This window comes from Orcinus orca, chromosome 17 (assembly GCF_937001465.1).
Source record: "Orcinus orca chromosome 17, mOrcOrc1.1, whole genome shotgun sequence".
NCBI classification, from domain to species: domain Eukaryota; kingdom Metazoa; phylum Chordata; class Mammalia; order Artiodactyla; family Delphinidae; genus Orcinus; species Orcinus orca.
Window position 1 is genome coordinate 59,659,867 of NC_064575.1, and position 15,475 is coordinate 59,675,341.

Sequence of the window (15,475 nt, forward strand, 5' to 3'; positions counted from 1 at the left end):
AACTAGAGAAAGCCTGCGTGCAGCAAGGAAGACCCAATGCAGCCATAAGTAAATAAATAAATAAATAAATTTATTTTTTAAAAAAAAGAGAGAGAGGCTCACTTGTCCAGAACATCTGAACTATATTGCAGAACCCTGGGAAATCCGATACTATAGATGCATTTGAATTGATCATAAACACCCACAAAACCACTATATCATATAGCTTTATCTAAAGAATTCAAACATGCAACCTGCATTTGACACCACAACTTTCTAAATATCTGATAGTTAACTCTGATTCATGACTTTGAGAAAAAAACATCTTTGGAAGTTTATTTTGAATAATTCTATTTGTTTTTAGCCATTGAATTTCTGTGTCTCAACATTTAATATTTTCTAATTGTTTTATTTTTGTCCTCTTATTTCAGAGAATTGAGGGTACAGTTGATATATCAGTTATTACCAGTGGATTTCAAGCCATGGCAAAGAATGCTTATAGCTATAATTGTTTACAGACTCCAGTTATAACTGATTTTAGTCCCAAAGTACGGACAATACTGGGTAAGAAATTCTTCAATAAGATTAGTCATTTGATATATATGTATGTGTATACCATTTCTAAAAAAGTTTTTGAAGCAGTTTCTCTGCAGTTGTGTTTCTTAAAGCAAAACCTGTCACAGGTTTTCTTTTTTAACCATAAATTGGTCTGTTTATTATATCACTTTGAGCATGTGCAATAATAAGAAAAATATTAATTTTTAAAGTTCTTTGCCATATTTTTCCCTGTTAAACAATTAAACATGAATTTTATCTCCATGTGGCAGCTATCAACTCTTTCATTGATTTTCTTTTACCTCTGAAAGTGTTAGGATTTCCTAAATCCATTGAAACATAAGAGATGAGTTGGTTGACTTAATATTCAAATTTTGCGCTAGATAATACATTGACTCTTTTTGTAAAACTTTTCTTTTAAAATAATAGGAGAAGTTAATTTAACAATTAAGGGTTATAACTTTGGAAATGAACTCACACAAAACATGGAGGTCTATGTTGGAGGAAAATCCTGCCAGGTCCTTCACTGGAACTTCACAGATATTAGATGCCTTTTGCCCAAGTTGTCTCCTGGAAAACATGGTATCTGTGTAGAAGTCAGAAACTGGGGTTTTGCGTCAACAAGGTATGGTAATGACCATAAACTTTGACAGAGCTGTGGAACACATGGTGCTAATATATTGAGATAGGAAGAGAAATAGTCATTAACCTTATAATATTTCAGTTGCTCTCTTCACCTTTCTACAATTCCTTTTGCAAAAGATTCTGAAAATTTCTCATAACATGCAGTATGATGCTTAGGTTTGAGACCAATACCATTCAGATTAGGTTGTAAGATTTCTCTGCAGAACTAGGTTTATGTATATGTCACATGACTTTCATTCATTCTGGAAATACTTATCAAGAAGTTACTGGGGGGCAGGCACTTTCTCAGTGCTGGATTTATAGTGGGGAATAAGAGGGATGTGTCCCCCACCTTAATGGTGCCCACAATTTTGTTGGGGAGGCAGATTTCAAACAGATGATTACATCAATAACTGGATTATAAATGAGAAAAAGGCTATGGATAAGAGGTCCCAGGTGCTACAAGAACATATAATAGAGCTAATTTTTCCTGAGGGACTGGGGACTGGAAAGAGTTCTCTGAAAAGGTGACAGGTAAGCCAAGAAACGGGTGGGAGCTGCCAGGTGAAGGAAAGGGTGGAGAGAATCCTCCTCCAACTCTAACTTTCCTTTAACTAGGTGTTTAGTATTTTCTTCCCTGAAGCTGCTTGTCAGCTGGTAAAATTTTAGTTCTGGCATAAGGAAGTTACTGGTTTAGAGCACTTAGAAAAAGAGAAAACTGGAATTTAGGGATTAAAAAAAGGCAAGTAAAACTGATGACAGAGTAGAAGGAGAGATCATTGTAGAAGAGTCTTGTGGGAGGTGAAGAAAGAAGAGCAACAGTAAACATAAACTTCAGCACTACATCCCCTCTTAGATTCACGGGGCAGAGCTCACATGGTTCTAGAAGAGCTGTTGGCTTGTGCTTTGGCTTGATGATATAACGGGCAGAATTGACAGCATACAAAACTGGGTACTTGGGTGGTGGTTCAAAAACTACCAATTCAGTTATGATGAGGAAGTTAGATAAAAATTAACACAAAGACTCATTTAAGTTATGGTGGGAGCTGGGATGTGGAAGTCAACTCTATATGTCAGGTCAGAAAAGCACTGTACGTTTTGATGTCCTCCTAGCAGATACATTGTAACGAAGCAAAATAAATTAAAAATCCTCTCCTTGAAATAGTGGGAAGGGAGATCATGACAGGTTTTCAACAAACATAGAATGATAAATTCAAATTAATTGCACAAAACTTTACTTATATTAAATGTATGGAATTTCATTGCTATTCTTTTTTATAGATAATGCTGCCTTTATGGGGGTTTTTTGGGTTTTTTATGCCTTTATGTTTTATTCTAATAACTAGATAAAATGTTTTAAAGGATTTTCTGTATTTCTTGTGACCTCAGTTCTCATAACCATATTTTTCCCATAGTATTTTAAGTTCTTCCATCTCAAATTCTCCTGCCATGGGATTTTCAGAAATGTTATTTTCATATTTAGGGAAATAACTATTATATATGTATATGATCCAACCAAATTGAGGTCATGATAATTATCAGATTATCTAGTTTGAGAAAGTAATGTTTTATTAAATATTCAAGTACTTCCTCTTAAATGAATTAGGTCCTAAGAAGAGTTTAACAACATGACCCCATGGAATGCTCATTGAAATATCTATTAATTTTTCTTTTACAGAGACAAATTAAATGCTTCTATACAGTATATTTTGCAAGTGACCAGCATGTTTCCACAGAAGGGCTCCTTATATGGTGGAACTGAAATCACTATAATGGGTTTGGGATTCAGCACAATACTAGCTGAGAACACTGTGCTGTTGGGTAAGAGTTTCATCCTCACAGGAGGGCTGTTATCATTTTTCTCATCTTAAATGATGTGCTGTAGGTGCTGTGACTCTCAGTCATGGACTCTCAGTGCTGTGACTTCCATGACTCTCAGTCATGGAAGCTTTGTTTTTCTATTAGCATGTAAAAGGTTAAGTGTATTTGGTTAGGTGGTAAAAATAAACTAAATAACTGCTTTTGATTTCAGTAAATAATTACCAAATGTTTAACGTGTATAAAACACTTTAAAAAAGGAGAGGTCTCTGTTCTAAAACTAGTCAGTACTCAAACATGATTGCCATCAGAAAAAAGTACCAAAGATCCTACTATGTAATGGGGAGCTTTTGTAGGGCCTTGACTATTTACTAATTATACTTCTTCTCTGTATTTCACAAAAACTATTTGAGAAAATGTTTTTTCCCCCATCCTTTTTCTTTCTAGGGTCCTTCCCTTGCAATGTGACAGCATCATCAGAAAATGTCATAAAATGTATTGTTCATTCAACAGGGAAAGTATTCAGGATTACCAACAGTGGGGAAGATTCAGGTATCAGACAACGTTTATCTGCTGTAAATAATGGAGACATGTTACCTTGGAATTAATTTGATTTTTACTTATAATACTTCAAAGTATTCAGAGAATAGTTATTGTTATTTCTTTGTATAAGTTGTTAATAGTTTGTCTAGAATTTATCCACTTGACATAGGGGGCCACATATAGAATGAATCAGCAAGCAGTAGACTTGAGTCTAGAAGGCTAGGCTTAGGATTTCCAAGTTCAGGAATTGCCACTTGGTTTTACTGCAGTATAGAACCTCCTGAATTACTATAGTTTGTCTTCCATTATGGGTTTCTAAATAAATATTCAAATAGAAATTATATAGATTTTTGCGTGCCTCAATGCCTGAGAAGATTTTTGTGTTTAAAGAATTGATCAGAGGGCTTCGCTGGTGGCGCAGTGGTTGAGAGTCTGCCTGCCGATGCAGGGGACACGGATTCGTGCCCCGGTCCGGGAAGATCCCACGTGCCGCGGAGCGGCTGGGCCCGTGAGCCACAACTATTGAGCCTGCGCGTCTGGAGCCTGTGCTCCACAACGAGAGAGGCCGCGACAGTGAGAGGCCCGCGTATCACAAAAAAAAAAAAAAAAAGAATTGATCAGAGCTTTTAAAAATATTCCATGTGACATTTCTGAACAACTTGTTTATTGACTCTGAGTTTTTTCAAATTGCCTCTCGGTCATCAGTTTTGGAGTTGTGTGGTTTATCTTTTCCTTAGCTTCTCATTATGTTACTTTCCATTATTTCTGTTTATTTTTATTATGTGTTTAAAGTAGACATGTAAAAGTTTTACAATGTTAATTAAAAAGTTTTTTCACTCGTGGCTGTATAAAAAGGAAATATTTTCAAAGATAATTATTAAGAATTTGTACTCCTTTTCCTTTTTTCTTTAAAAATATGACTCAATTCTTGTTCCCAGTACACGGATTAGGTTATGCCTGGTCACCGTCCGTCTTAAATGTGTCTGTGGGAGACACAGTGACATGGCATTGGCAAGCACATCCATATCTCAGGGGAATAGGATATAGAGTTTTCTCTGTCTCCAGTCCTGGAAGTGTAATTTATGATGGCAAAGGATTTACCAATAGAAGAGAAAAATCTGCATCAGGTATGTTTCCGCTTTGTTGCGTTTTGCATCATGCTTCTTTTTCCCAGATATAATAAAAAGAAATTTGTTTAGATTTAAAATACTTTTGCATAAATAATATATACAAATACACAAAATGATTTAGCTGGCATTTTATTGCTATGGTAAAAATATTACAAATTTATAAAATATTCCAAATGAATGTCAGCAAGGTATTTTATACATCAGAGATGAGTTCTGATATCAGAAATATCTCTATTCATTCTGGAATAATCAACCAGAAAAATATATTGAAACAAGTAGAATACAAAAATTGAAGTACGTGTTTTAATCATACCAATCTGATAGCAAGTATGAACTTCTGTTGATTGGAATCAGCTTTAAAATCAGTCTTTCTTCTAGGACAACTTAGCGTACAGTGTGCCTTTTAGACTGCCTGTTTTGTTCTACACATGTAGCAGTTTGAACTTTTTACTCATGAACACAAACTGTTTTTCATTGCATGTTGAGTTTTTCTTTAAGATTCTGTGAATTATGCCAGATTTAACATGGTTTCTCTAGAAAAATTAATGCTGGATCTTGCCTTCCTAGAATGTAATTTCATTATACAAGACAGTTCTTTTATAGACATTTTATAGTTGTTTTATAGTCATTTCCTTACTACTTCCTGTTGAAATATCACATGCATGAAAAATAAAAAACCTGTCGCCTGCATGCGCGTTTGAATGATTATTTCAAATTTCTTTTCAAAGATGCATTAATTGCTTGTATTTATTATGTGCAATCTCATTTTATGGTAGGTTCATTTTCTTACCAATTTACTTCACCTGGAATCCATTATTATAGCAGCGGGTATGTTGATGAGGCCCACTTCATTTTTCTCCAAGGAGTCATTAACGTTTTACCAGCTGAAACCAGGCACATTCCCCTGCACCTGTTTGTGGGTGGCACTGAAGCCACATATGCTCAGGGTAAGAAGGTTAAAGGTAGAAACCCTGTCACTTCGGTGACCCAGGGTATATGCAACCTTTCTGGAGTAGGAGGCAGATGACTGGGGCTAACTGTCTCTCACTAGCCGCATGACCCTGAATAGGTCGGGACTGCTCTGAGGCTAGAATTTATTCTATAAAATAAGGGGATCATGTTAATGTTGTCCTGTCAGTCTCCCAGAATCCTTATGTGCCTCAAATGAGATGTTAATGTGAAAAAGTTCTGATACTCTGTAAGTGCCTGAAAATATATTAAAATGTGAGATGATGTTGTTTTATTTTCCCCATAGGGTCTGGCCTTAGACAAATTGAAAAATAAATTAATTTTTTATTCACTCTTTACTGTATCATCTTTGTCCAGGTCTTTCTTTTAACTTTGAACCACCTGGGTCTCCTCTTGTCATTTGGGAAAAAAAGACTTACCAGAATATAAACCACCATCATCAAAATTAGAGCAATGCAGTCTGAAAACAATTCTTGTTTTAGAATTTTATCCATGACTTACAGGCAATTCTTTTGTCTAAAGGAGGACCCGTGAATTTGCACTTGGGAAGCTCTGTGACAGGCTGCCTGGCGACAGAACCCCTGTGTGGCCTGAACAGTACCGGGTTTGCACATTCAGATAGATTGCTCTTTGAGCTTTCAAGTTGTTTTTCACCATCTATAAGCAACATTAGTCCATCCATTGGAACACTAAATGAATTGATAACAATTACTGGATGTGGCTTCAGTAATCTCACATGTGCTAATAAGGTAAGAATATAAAGATCTCCTTTTTACTTCTGTATACACAATGAAAGGAAGATGTTTCATCCATAACCTCGTAGTTTAATTTATGACAGCTTAATTGTGATATAATTCACACACCATACAACTCGCCCATTTAACGTGTACAATTCAGAAGCTTTTGGTATGTTCTTAGACTTGTGCGTCCATCACCACAGTCAATTTTAGAACATTTTCTTTGCCCCAAAAAGGAACCCCACAGTCCTTAGATATTACCCCCAACCCCTCCGTACTTCCTGGCCCTAAACAACCACTAATTTTTCTGTCTCTGTGGATTTGCCTATTGTGAATATTCTTATAAATAGAATCATACAATATGTGGTCATTTGTGACTAGCTGTATTCACTAAGCATAATGTTTTCAAGGTTGATCCATGATGTACCATGTAGCAGTACTTCATTTCTTTTTATGACTGAATAATATTCCACTGCATAGTGTATACATTTTATTTATCCATTCATTAGTTCATGGACATTTGGGTTGCTTTCACCTTTTTGGCTATTATCAATAATGTAACTATGAACATTTGTGTATGATCATAATTTAGTTTAAGATTAATCCAAGATATACCTTAATCAGCCCCCAAATTAATTTCATGAAAAAAAAGTTTACACTTGATCAAATTTTTTTTAATTGATTGATTGATTGATTGATTTTTTTGGCTGCGTTGGGTCTTTGTTGCTGTGCACGGGCTTTCTCTAGTTGTGGAGAGCGGGGGCTACTCTTCGTTGCGGTGCACAGGCTTCTCATTGCGGTGGCCTCCCTTGTTGTGGAGCATGGGGCTCTAGGCATGCGGGCTTCAGTAGTTGTGGCTCGAGGGCTCTAGAGCTCAGGCTCAGTAGTTGTGGTACACGGGTTTAGTTGCTCCACGGCATGTGGGATCTTCCTGGACCAGGGCTCGAACCCATGTCCCCTCCATTGGCAGGCAGATTCTTAACCACTGTGCCACCGGGGAAGTCCCCAAATTTTTAAATTTAGTTGTTGCTAATACAAAATTTAAATTCACACTAGAGTAATGTATTGATTTGTTTTCATGTTCATTTTATTTTCAGGTTACAATTGGTAGCTATCCCTGTGTTGTAGAAGAAAGTAGTAATAATTCCATTGTGTGTCATATTGACCCTCAAAACTCAATGGATGTTGGCATCAGGGAAATTGTCACAGTAACTGTCTACAATCTGGGCACTGCTATCAACACACTGTCCAGTGAATTTGATAGGCGATTTGTACTTTTGCCAAACATCGACGTGGTATTACCAAATGCAGGGTCAACTACAGGAATGACGAAAGTGACCATAAAAGGCTCTGGATTTGCAGTTCCTTCTGCTGGTGTACAAGTCCTTATGGGTCATTTTCCATGTGAAGTTCTGTCAGTGAATTATACAGCCATTGAATGTGAAACATCTCCTGCTCCGCAGCAGCTTGTGAAGGTAAATCTTCTGATCCATGGAGTGCCTGCCCTGTGTCAAGGGAACTGCAGCTTTTCATACTTAGAAAGCATCACTGCTTTTGTAACAAGAATCTCCCCAAACACCATCAAAGGATCTGTAAAAGTTCTTATTGAAGGAGAAGGTTTTGGCACTATCTTGGAGGACGTTTCTGTTTTCATTGGAAACCAACAGTTTAGAGCAATCGATGTTAATGAAAATAACATCACTGTTCTTGTGACTCCTCTTCCGGCTGGAATTTATCCTCTTAGTGTTGTGGTGGGAATGAAAGGCTTAGCACTGGGAAACCTTACTGTCAGCAGCCCCCCAGTAGCATCTGTCACACCAACTTCTGGAAGCATCGGTGGTGGCACTACTTTGATGATCACTGGAAATGGCTTCTATCCAGGCAACACCACAGTCACTGTTGGGGATGAACCTTGCCAAATTATTTCTGTCAATTCCAGTGAAGTCTACTGCCGTACCCCAGCAGGGACAGCTGGAAGGGTCAGTGTAAAGATCTCTGTGAACGCAGTCGCTTATCCACCTCTGTCATTTACGTATGCCTTGGAAGATACTCCACTTCTCAGAGGAGTTATCCCAAGTACAGGTAGGCCAATACCTGCTTTTTTGGTGTCTTGATATACTATGATCAGTAATATTTACTAGCATAGACTTGGAATAATGTTTACAAATGATTTTTAGGATGTGTTTTTAGACAAACCCTCTTAATCAATACATGGGATTTGAGTTCTGTGTAGTCTCTATTGTGTGATTATTTTTTGCACATTCTTGGGATAAAATTTTTGGCCAAATTCCCATTTCTGTCTTAAAACAAAATCCCCATTAACTTCACCTAAATTTCAAAATGAGGAGGAAATAGATGGATACCTGTGGACTAAAATTGGTCATTAATTTACGTCATTAATGTTAATATGACAGGCAATACCTGTTAAAATTCGTAAGTAGTTCATCTTATTAACACTGAGAATTTTTTAGAGTATCTTGTTTCCAGGAAACTACAATTGATTATTAACTTATTAACACAACAGAATTCCTTTTAAGGGGGTAATTGGCCCATTCAGGTGGAAAAAATATTATAAAATAGGATTTACTTAATTATTTAGTATGACTTGGTCTTCTGAGCTAAGAATAGATTGAGATGTCTTCCTGATCCTTTGTCATTATGTTATGCTGTTTCTGATCATCTTCAAGCTATTGGAATGCTTATCATCTATGTAATGATTTCTGAAGAGGCAGCTATAGTCTAATGGCTGAGAACATGGCCTTAATACCTGGATTCACACCTTGGTTCTTCTACTTTCCAGTGGTGAAACTTTGGACGAGTTTCTTAAAATATCAGTTTCCTTACACATGCACATACCTTCCTCATAAGGTTAAAAAATCTCATTCATATAATGCAACTTAAAAGTTTCCTTTAATAAAGAACTTATTAAGGGACTTCCCTGGTAGTGCAGTGGATAAGACTCCGTGCTCCAATGCAGGGGGGCCCAGGTTTGATCCCTGGTCAGGGAACTAAATCCCACGTGCATGCCGCAACTAAGAGTTCATATGCCACAACCAAGGAGGCTGCCTGCCACAACTAAGGAGCCAGCGAGCTGCAACTAAGGAGCCCGTCGGCTGCAACTAAGACCCAGCGCAACCAAATAAATAAATAAATATTTTTTTAAAAATAAATAAAATAAAGAACTTATTAAGTGTTGGCCTTTTAAAAAAAAGTCTTTGTTAATTGTTAATTTACAGTGCCAGGAAATGTATCAGGTTTGGGTAAGATGTATTCTGTGCCTTCAAGAAGTTTGCTATTGAAATTTTCTTTTAGACATCAAGTTTTCTCATTTAGAATTTTAAAAAGCAAATATTAACAGTAGCAATGGCATACTTCCTCCCATATATTTGCAATCATTGCAAATGAAGAACATATTGGCATATGTTCTTTATTTCCATGAACCATTTCTGTCTCATCTCTCTTTGAATGTATCTTTCAAAACAATGTATCTGAAGATAGATGAGACTTGTAGACAAGTGAGAACTGAGCTATTGGGTTGGCCAAAAGGTGCCTTCGGTTTTTAAGTAAAAATAAAAAGCACATTTTTCATTTTCACCAAGAACTTTATTGAACAACGTATTCACCCTTTTGTTCCAACTACTTTTGCCGTTTTTCAGGCAACTCGTAATTCCATCTTCCCAAAACGTTTTGTCTTTTTGAGCAAAGAACTGGTCCAGGTGCCTTTTACAGTCTTCCAGGGAATTGAAATTTTTTCCATTAAGAGAATTTTGTAAAGATCGAAATAAATGGAAATCCAAAGGTGCAATGTCTAGTGAATACAGCAGATGAATCAGAACTTCCCAGCCAAGCTGTAACAGTTTTTGCCTGGTCATCAAAGAAACATTTGGCCTTGCGTTATCCTGATGGAAAATTATGTGTTTTCTGTTGACTAATTCTGGACGCTTTTCATTGAGTGCTGCTTTCACTTGGGCTAATTGGGAGCAGTACTTGTTGGAATTAATCGTTTGGTTTTCCAGAAGGAGCTCATAATAGAGGACTCCCTTCCATTCCAACCATATACACAACATCACCTTCTTTGGATGAAGACCGGCCTTTGGTGTGGTCGGTATTGGTTCATTTCACTTGCCCCACGATCTCTTCTGTTTCACATTATTGTACAGTATCCACTTTTCATCGCCCATCACAATTTGTTTTAAAAACAGAACGTTTCTGTGACGTTTCAGTAGACAACTGCACGTGCAAATATGGTCAAAAAGGTTTTTTTCGCTTAAGTGGAACCCAAACATCAAACCCAAACCCAAACCCAAACAAAGCGATGAACATAACCAAACTGGTGCAAATGATTTTCAACGCTTGATTTGGATATTTTGAGTATGTCGGCTGTCTCCTGGATGGTATAATGTTGATCTCAATTAATGTCTCAATTTGATCGCTATCAACTTCAACTGGTCTCCCCGACCACAGAGCGTTGTCCAGAGAGAAATCTCCAACACGAAACTTCGCAAACCACTTTTGACATGTTTGATCAGTCACAGCACCTTCTCCATACACTGCACAAATCTTTTTTTTGCGTTTCAGTTGGCATTTTTGCCTTTCTTGAAATAATAAAGTATAATATGCCAAAAATGTTGCTTTTTTCTTCCATCTTCAATATTAAAATGGCTACACAAAAATTCACCAATTTTGATGTCTTTTTTAAAATGCACGCTGATATGACAGCTGTCACATACAGTCTAACAAAATTGTTTCAAATGAAGTTAAAGACAACTAAGTGCTACTAGAGCCATCTTACGGAAAAAAACGTTCAAACCTTTTGGCCCACCCAATATTTTATTTACTGAAGAGGCAAGGTATACATCACACTTAGAACACTTCCATATGAAAGGTGAAAATACCAGAGAAGATTAAAAACTTCAGACTGAAAACATTTTTTAATCTTGTATCTTAAAACTATTCGTAACATGAAAGATCTCAATATCTATGGTCTTTAAAATGGCAACTTACATTTCAGTGACACTTACTATGGTCAATTATGTAGTTATTTTTACTGTTACTACTTGAATTAAAAGCAAACTAATACGTGGTGACTCTGCATTTGTAACAAGTTATGTTGATTAATAACTATTCACTTATTATTTAGGTACGTAGGTCTGTGTTTGGATGCCCTGTGAAAAATTCCATGTGTGTAATACCCTCAATGCTTTTTGTCAAAAGAAGGAAGGAAGAGAACAGAAGGATTGAGATACTTTATTCTATGTACATTTATTCAAGGCATTAACATCAACATTCATCTTTAAGTCTTTAAATTAATTCCTTGTTTCTGTATTTACTATCTTACACCTAATTATTTATATATCATAATTTGTTTATCAAGTCATATATATTGAAAATATTTGAATTAAGAAAAATAGTCCATTCATCAGAAGAGTTGCAAATATCAGGAAAGTACCAAAAGTTTAAAAAAGTAAACCTCATCCCTAAATATGCTCTAACCTACCACCCACTGCTCAGGCATTCATTCATTCTCCAGACATTCTAGATCTTCTCTTTTCCATTAGCCTGAATTATTAGTAACTTACAACTTTCATCTGTAGAATGGACAGATGTGCTAGAAAATAATGAACATTGAGATAAATATCTTATAATCAAGATACCATAGACTGCAATGAAATTATAGCCAAAATGTATATGACATGACGTGTACTGTTGGTATTTATATTAGTTTTAAAATACTGGATATTATTTTGTTTATGTAAGTACATGGGTATATCTTTAAATGCATGTGCAAGTGTTGGAATTTAGGTATATATTTATATTTATATGGTTTGCTTTTTGTTTTTAAGGTCCTCCAGGGACTGAAATTCAGATCAATGGGTCAAATTTTGGTATTGATATCTTGGAAATTTCAGTGATGATAAATAACATTCAGTGTAATGTGACCATGGTCAATGATACTGTATTGCAATGCATTGCTGGAGATCATGCTGGTGGCACTTTTCCTGTTACGATGCATCATAAGACAAAAGGCTCTGCTGTGTCCACAGTCGTCTTTGAGTACCCACTTACTATTCACAATATTCATCCAAGCCAAGGTAGGCATGAATGTACCAGAACCTAGAAATATTTTATATTGTTTCAGTAAGCACTTATTTAGAAAGAAACATATTCTTCAAACCCTGCTAAAATGTGTAGTTCCTATAACACACTAACATATTTTTGTTTATGCATCAAATTAATAAGCATGCAAGGGTATCAATCATTTCAAAATATTTGTTTAATGCCTATATTTCTCTTGTGCTATATAATTTATCTAAAATTTAATATTATTGAAAATGTCCAGGTTTTATTTGGAAATTGTTTTTAAATCATGTTTAGATATCACTGGCCTGTAATTATGTCTATCTAAATAAATATTTTTTTTCTGTTTGAAAATTATGTTAGTGGTTAAAAACCTTAAGCATAACCAATGTGCTTTTAACTAAAATGGTAACTTTACATTTGTGTTTTGACTACTCAAATTCTTTGTGACATTTCTTTTAAATAAAATTTTAGTTCCTAGAAGTAGTTTAAATAAATGACCAGATGTGACATTTACTCAGTGAAGGTTTTAAAAAACTACAATCAAAAGAGATTCTGTTGCACTAATATAATATAATATAATATAAATAATTTCAGTTCTGCAAATCTTTTCATTTAATGAAACTTGCTTCCATTTCAGGTGTTAAAATAAAGTTAAATATATGTACAGAGGAGGTTTTCTTTTCATTAACTTTGTCTTTCCCTTTTATATGTCTTCACTAGGGAGCTTCGGTGGTGGTCAAACCATGACTGTGACAGGCACTGGGTTTAATCCACAGAATTCAGTTGTATTAGTTTGTAGCTCCAAATGTGCAGTCGACAGACTGAAATCTAATTGCACAACATTATTATGTGAAGTTCCACCTAATAATGGTAAGTAGTCAGAAAAAAGAATGGAAGTCTTTGAGAACTGTTGAATTTTATAGAGATCAGTCTGAATTTCTTTTTTCAATTTTTTGTGTTCATTTGGGGCAATTGAATCACCTTTATGAATTTCCTGATTTTAAGCAATTGCTTCAGAATTTTGTTTTCTAGGCTTATAATATTTTCCAAGATTCATGACATTTGGGTTAAACTGAATTGTTTTTAGTAAACTGCAGTTTTTCAGTTTATCACATAAAGAGCATGCCAAATGGAGAACATGTTTTTAGTTCCTATTGGAGTATTAACTTTCCCTTAAAGGGGGGGTAGTATAATGGTTATGAGGGTGAACTCCGGTAATTCGTTGCCAAGATTCAAACGCAAGCTGTGTCTTTGGGCAAGTTATTCAAGCTCTCTGTGTCTTCGTTTCCTCTTCTGTAAAATGAAAATGATCACATTAGCCTACTTATTGTGAGGCTTGATAAGTTAGTGTATGTGAAGCGGATAGAATGGTATCTGAAACATGATATGTGATTTGCTATTATTATTACTCTTATTTATTTTTACTTAGTGGTTAAAAGCCTGGGCTCTAAGGAGCCCCTGAATTTGTTTTGCCACTAACTGTCACCTCAGCTAAGTAACTTAACTCCTCTCTGTTTCAGTTTGTCCGTCTTATTGAATGGAGACAATATTAACCCTAGTTCAGTGGGTTACTGTGAAGTTTAAGTATCTGGTATTTTAAGTACACAGCAGATTTTCATTATCTAACAAAATTTAAGAAGAACTAAAGAGAATAATATAGATGAATAAAGGATATGGTTTATGGACAAACATTTTTTTAAAACATTAACAAAATGTGATGAAGCTTTTCTAAACATTTTTGCTTCTTCTGACTTCTTAAAGAATACTGAAGAAAATGTAACACTTTTGTGACTGGGCTTACTTATCATTTCAACATCAGAGTTTGTATTCTGATTTTTTTTTTAATGCAGTAATGCTATAAAGATTTGTCAAGGTTTGTTTACCTTAACAGTAGCTCCGCTGCTTTTTTCAGCGTTTTTGTATTGAGTTTTTGTAGCTTTTCTGTCTGTTACCTCGCTTTCAGCTGTCAGCGTGCTTGCTATTAGCCGTTCTTCCTTCCGTCCTCTCTAATTTGCAGTGTTGAATCCTCTAGCACTGGAAAACCAAACAGGCAGGTTTGTAGAATTGTCTACAATAAGAGGCTCTGAGGGAGGATCTAAGGGTTTTTCCCCTGTTGATAATGTGCGTGAATTTTGTGATGTGTTTGACTGTTGCTAGAGATCTTTATTACTTCACATAGAGCCTGTGAAAGTGACTTTGGGAAAAGGAAGATGTTATTAAAAATATTTGGGGGGTTTGGACGTGAATAAGGGCCTAATGGCAGACTCGAACTCAGTTTGATTCCTCTTATCATAGGCAGGGGACCCAAGCAAGCCTGTGAAGTGAGTGTGGTCAATGGGAAGAATTCATCTCAGTCCCCGACTCCTTTTATATACACCATGTCAATGACTCCACTCATCACTGAAATAGCTCCCAGGAGAGGCAGTACAGCAGGGGGCACCAGACTTACAGTCCTGGGATCAGGCTTCAGGTACTGTCTTCACGTGCATATACATCGGTGAATCTTTCCGGACTCCAGCCATTATGCCTGCTTTCTCGTGCGCCAGGACAGTGTTTGAATATAGTCATGTAAAGTCTACCCACCTGCTCAAAAGCCACACTACATTTACTGACTACATACTCTGTGTCAGGAACCTTTCTACCCCACAGAAACTTCCTGCCTTACCTTCTTAGGTATTGTTTAATACCATTTTATGGCTAGAAGACTAAAATTAGAGAGGCTAAATAACTTTCCCCAGATCTTAGTAAGTAACATCACAAGTATAAGTCACCTTACTGTTAATGCTTTCCCCAGAATCTCATCTCCAACCATCATCTGCTTCATTGGCTCAATGAAACATCTCTTCATCCATTTCACTGTAACTGTTTAGGTTCCTTCTTCATAAACATATTCATTATTTTGGCTCAAATTTTATGTACTGCCCTATCATCATCCTTCAAGTACATTAAGTTTGACTTCAAAACCCCAGATCATTTAAATCATAGCGGGCAGTGTTAATTCCTCAAGTACCTGTAACTACCTTGGACTTGCATTTTTAC

The 15,475-nt window shown here is 36.0% G+C and overlaps 1 protein-coding gene across 1 annotated transcript in view; it reads left to right on the top strand.

Annotated features, from left to right (window-relative positions):
• PKHD1L1 (PKHD1 like 1) overlaps positions 1 to 15,475 on the top strand; it is a 154,707-nt gene that overhangs the window by 65,330 nt on the left and 73,902 nt on the right. Inside the window, exons 31-41 of the mRNA XM_004282958.3 lie at positions 411 to 543; positions 964 to 1,159; positions 2,837 to 2,979; positions 3,424 to 3,528; positions 4,458 to 4,646; positions 5,426 to 5,596; positions 6,141 to 6,367; positions 7,453 to 8,437; positions 12,199 to 12,447; positions 13,157 to 13,306; positions 14,732 to 14,906. Of these exons, the coding sequence (XP_004283006.2) occupies positions 411 to 543; positions 964 to 1,159; positions 2,837 to 2,979; positions 3,424 to 3,528; positions 4,458 to 4,646; positions 5,426 to 5,596; positions 6,141 to 6,367; positions 7,453 to 8,437; positions 12,199 to 12,447; positions 13,157 to 13,306; positions 14,732 to 14,906 (2,723 nt within the window). The remainder of the gene's footprint in view (positions 1 to 410; positions 544 to 963; positions 1,160 to 2,836; positions 2,980 to 3,423; positions 3,529 to 4,457; positions 4,647 to 5,425; positions 5,597 to 6,140; positions 6,368 to 7,452; positions 8,438 to 12,198; positions 12,448 to 13,156; positions 13,307 to 14,731; positions 14,907 to 15,475) is intronic.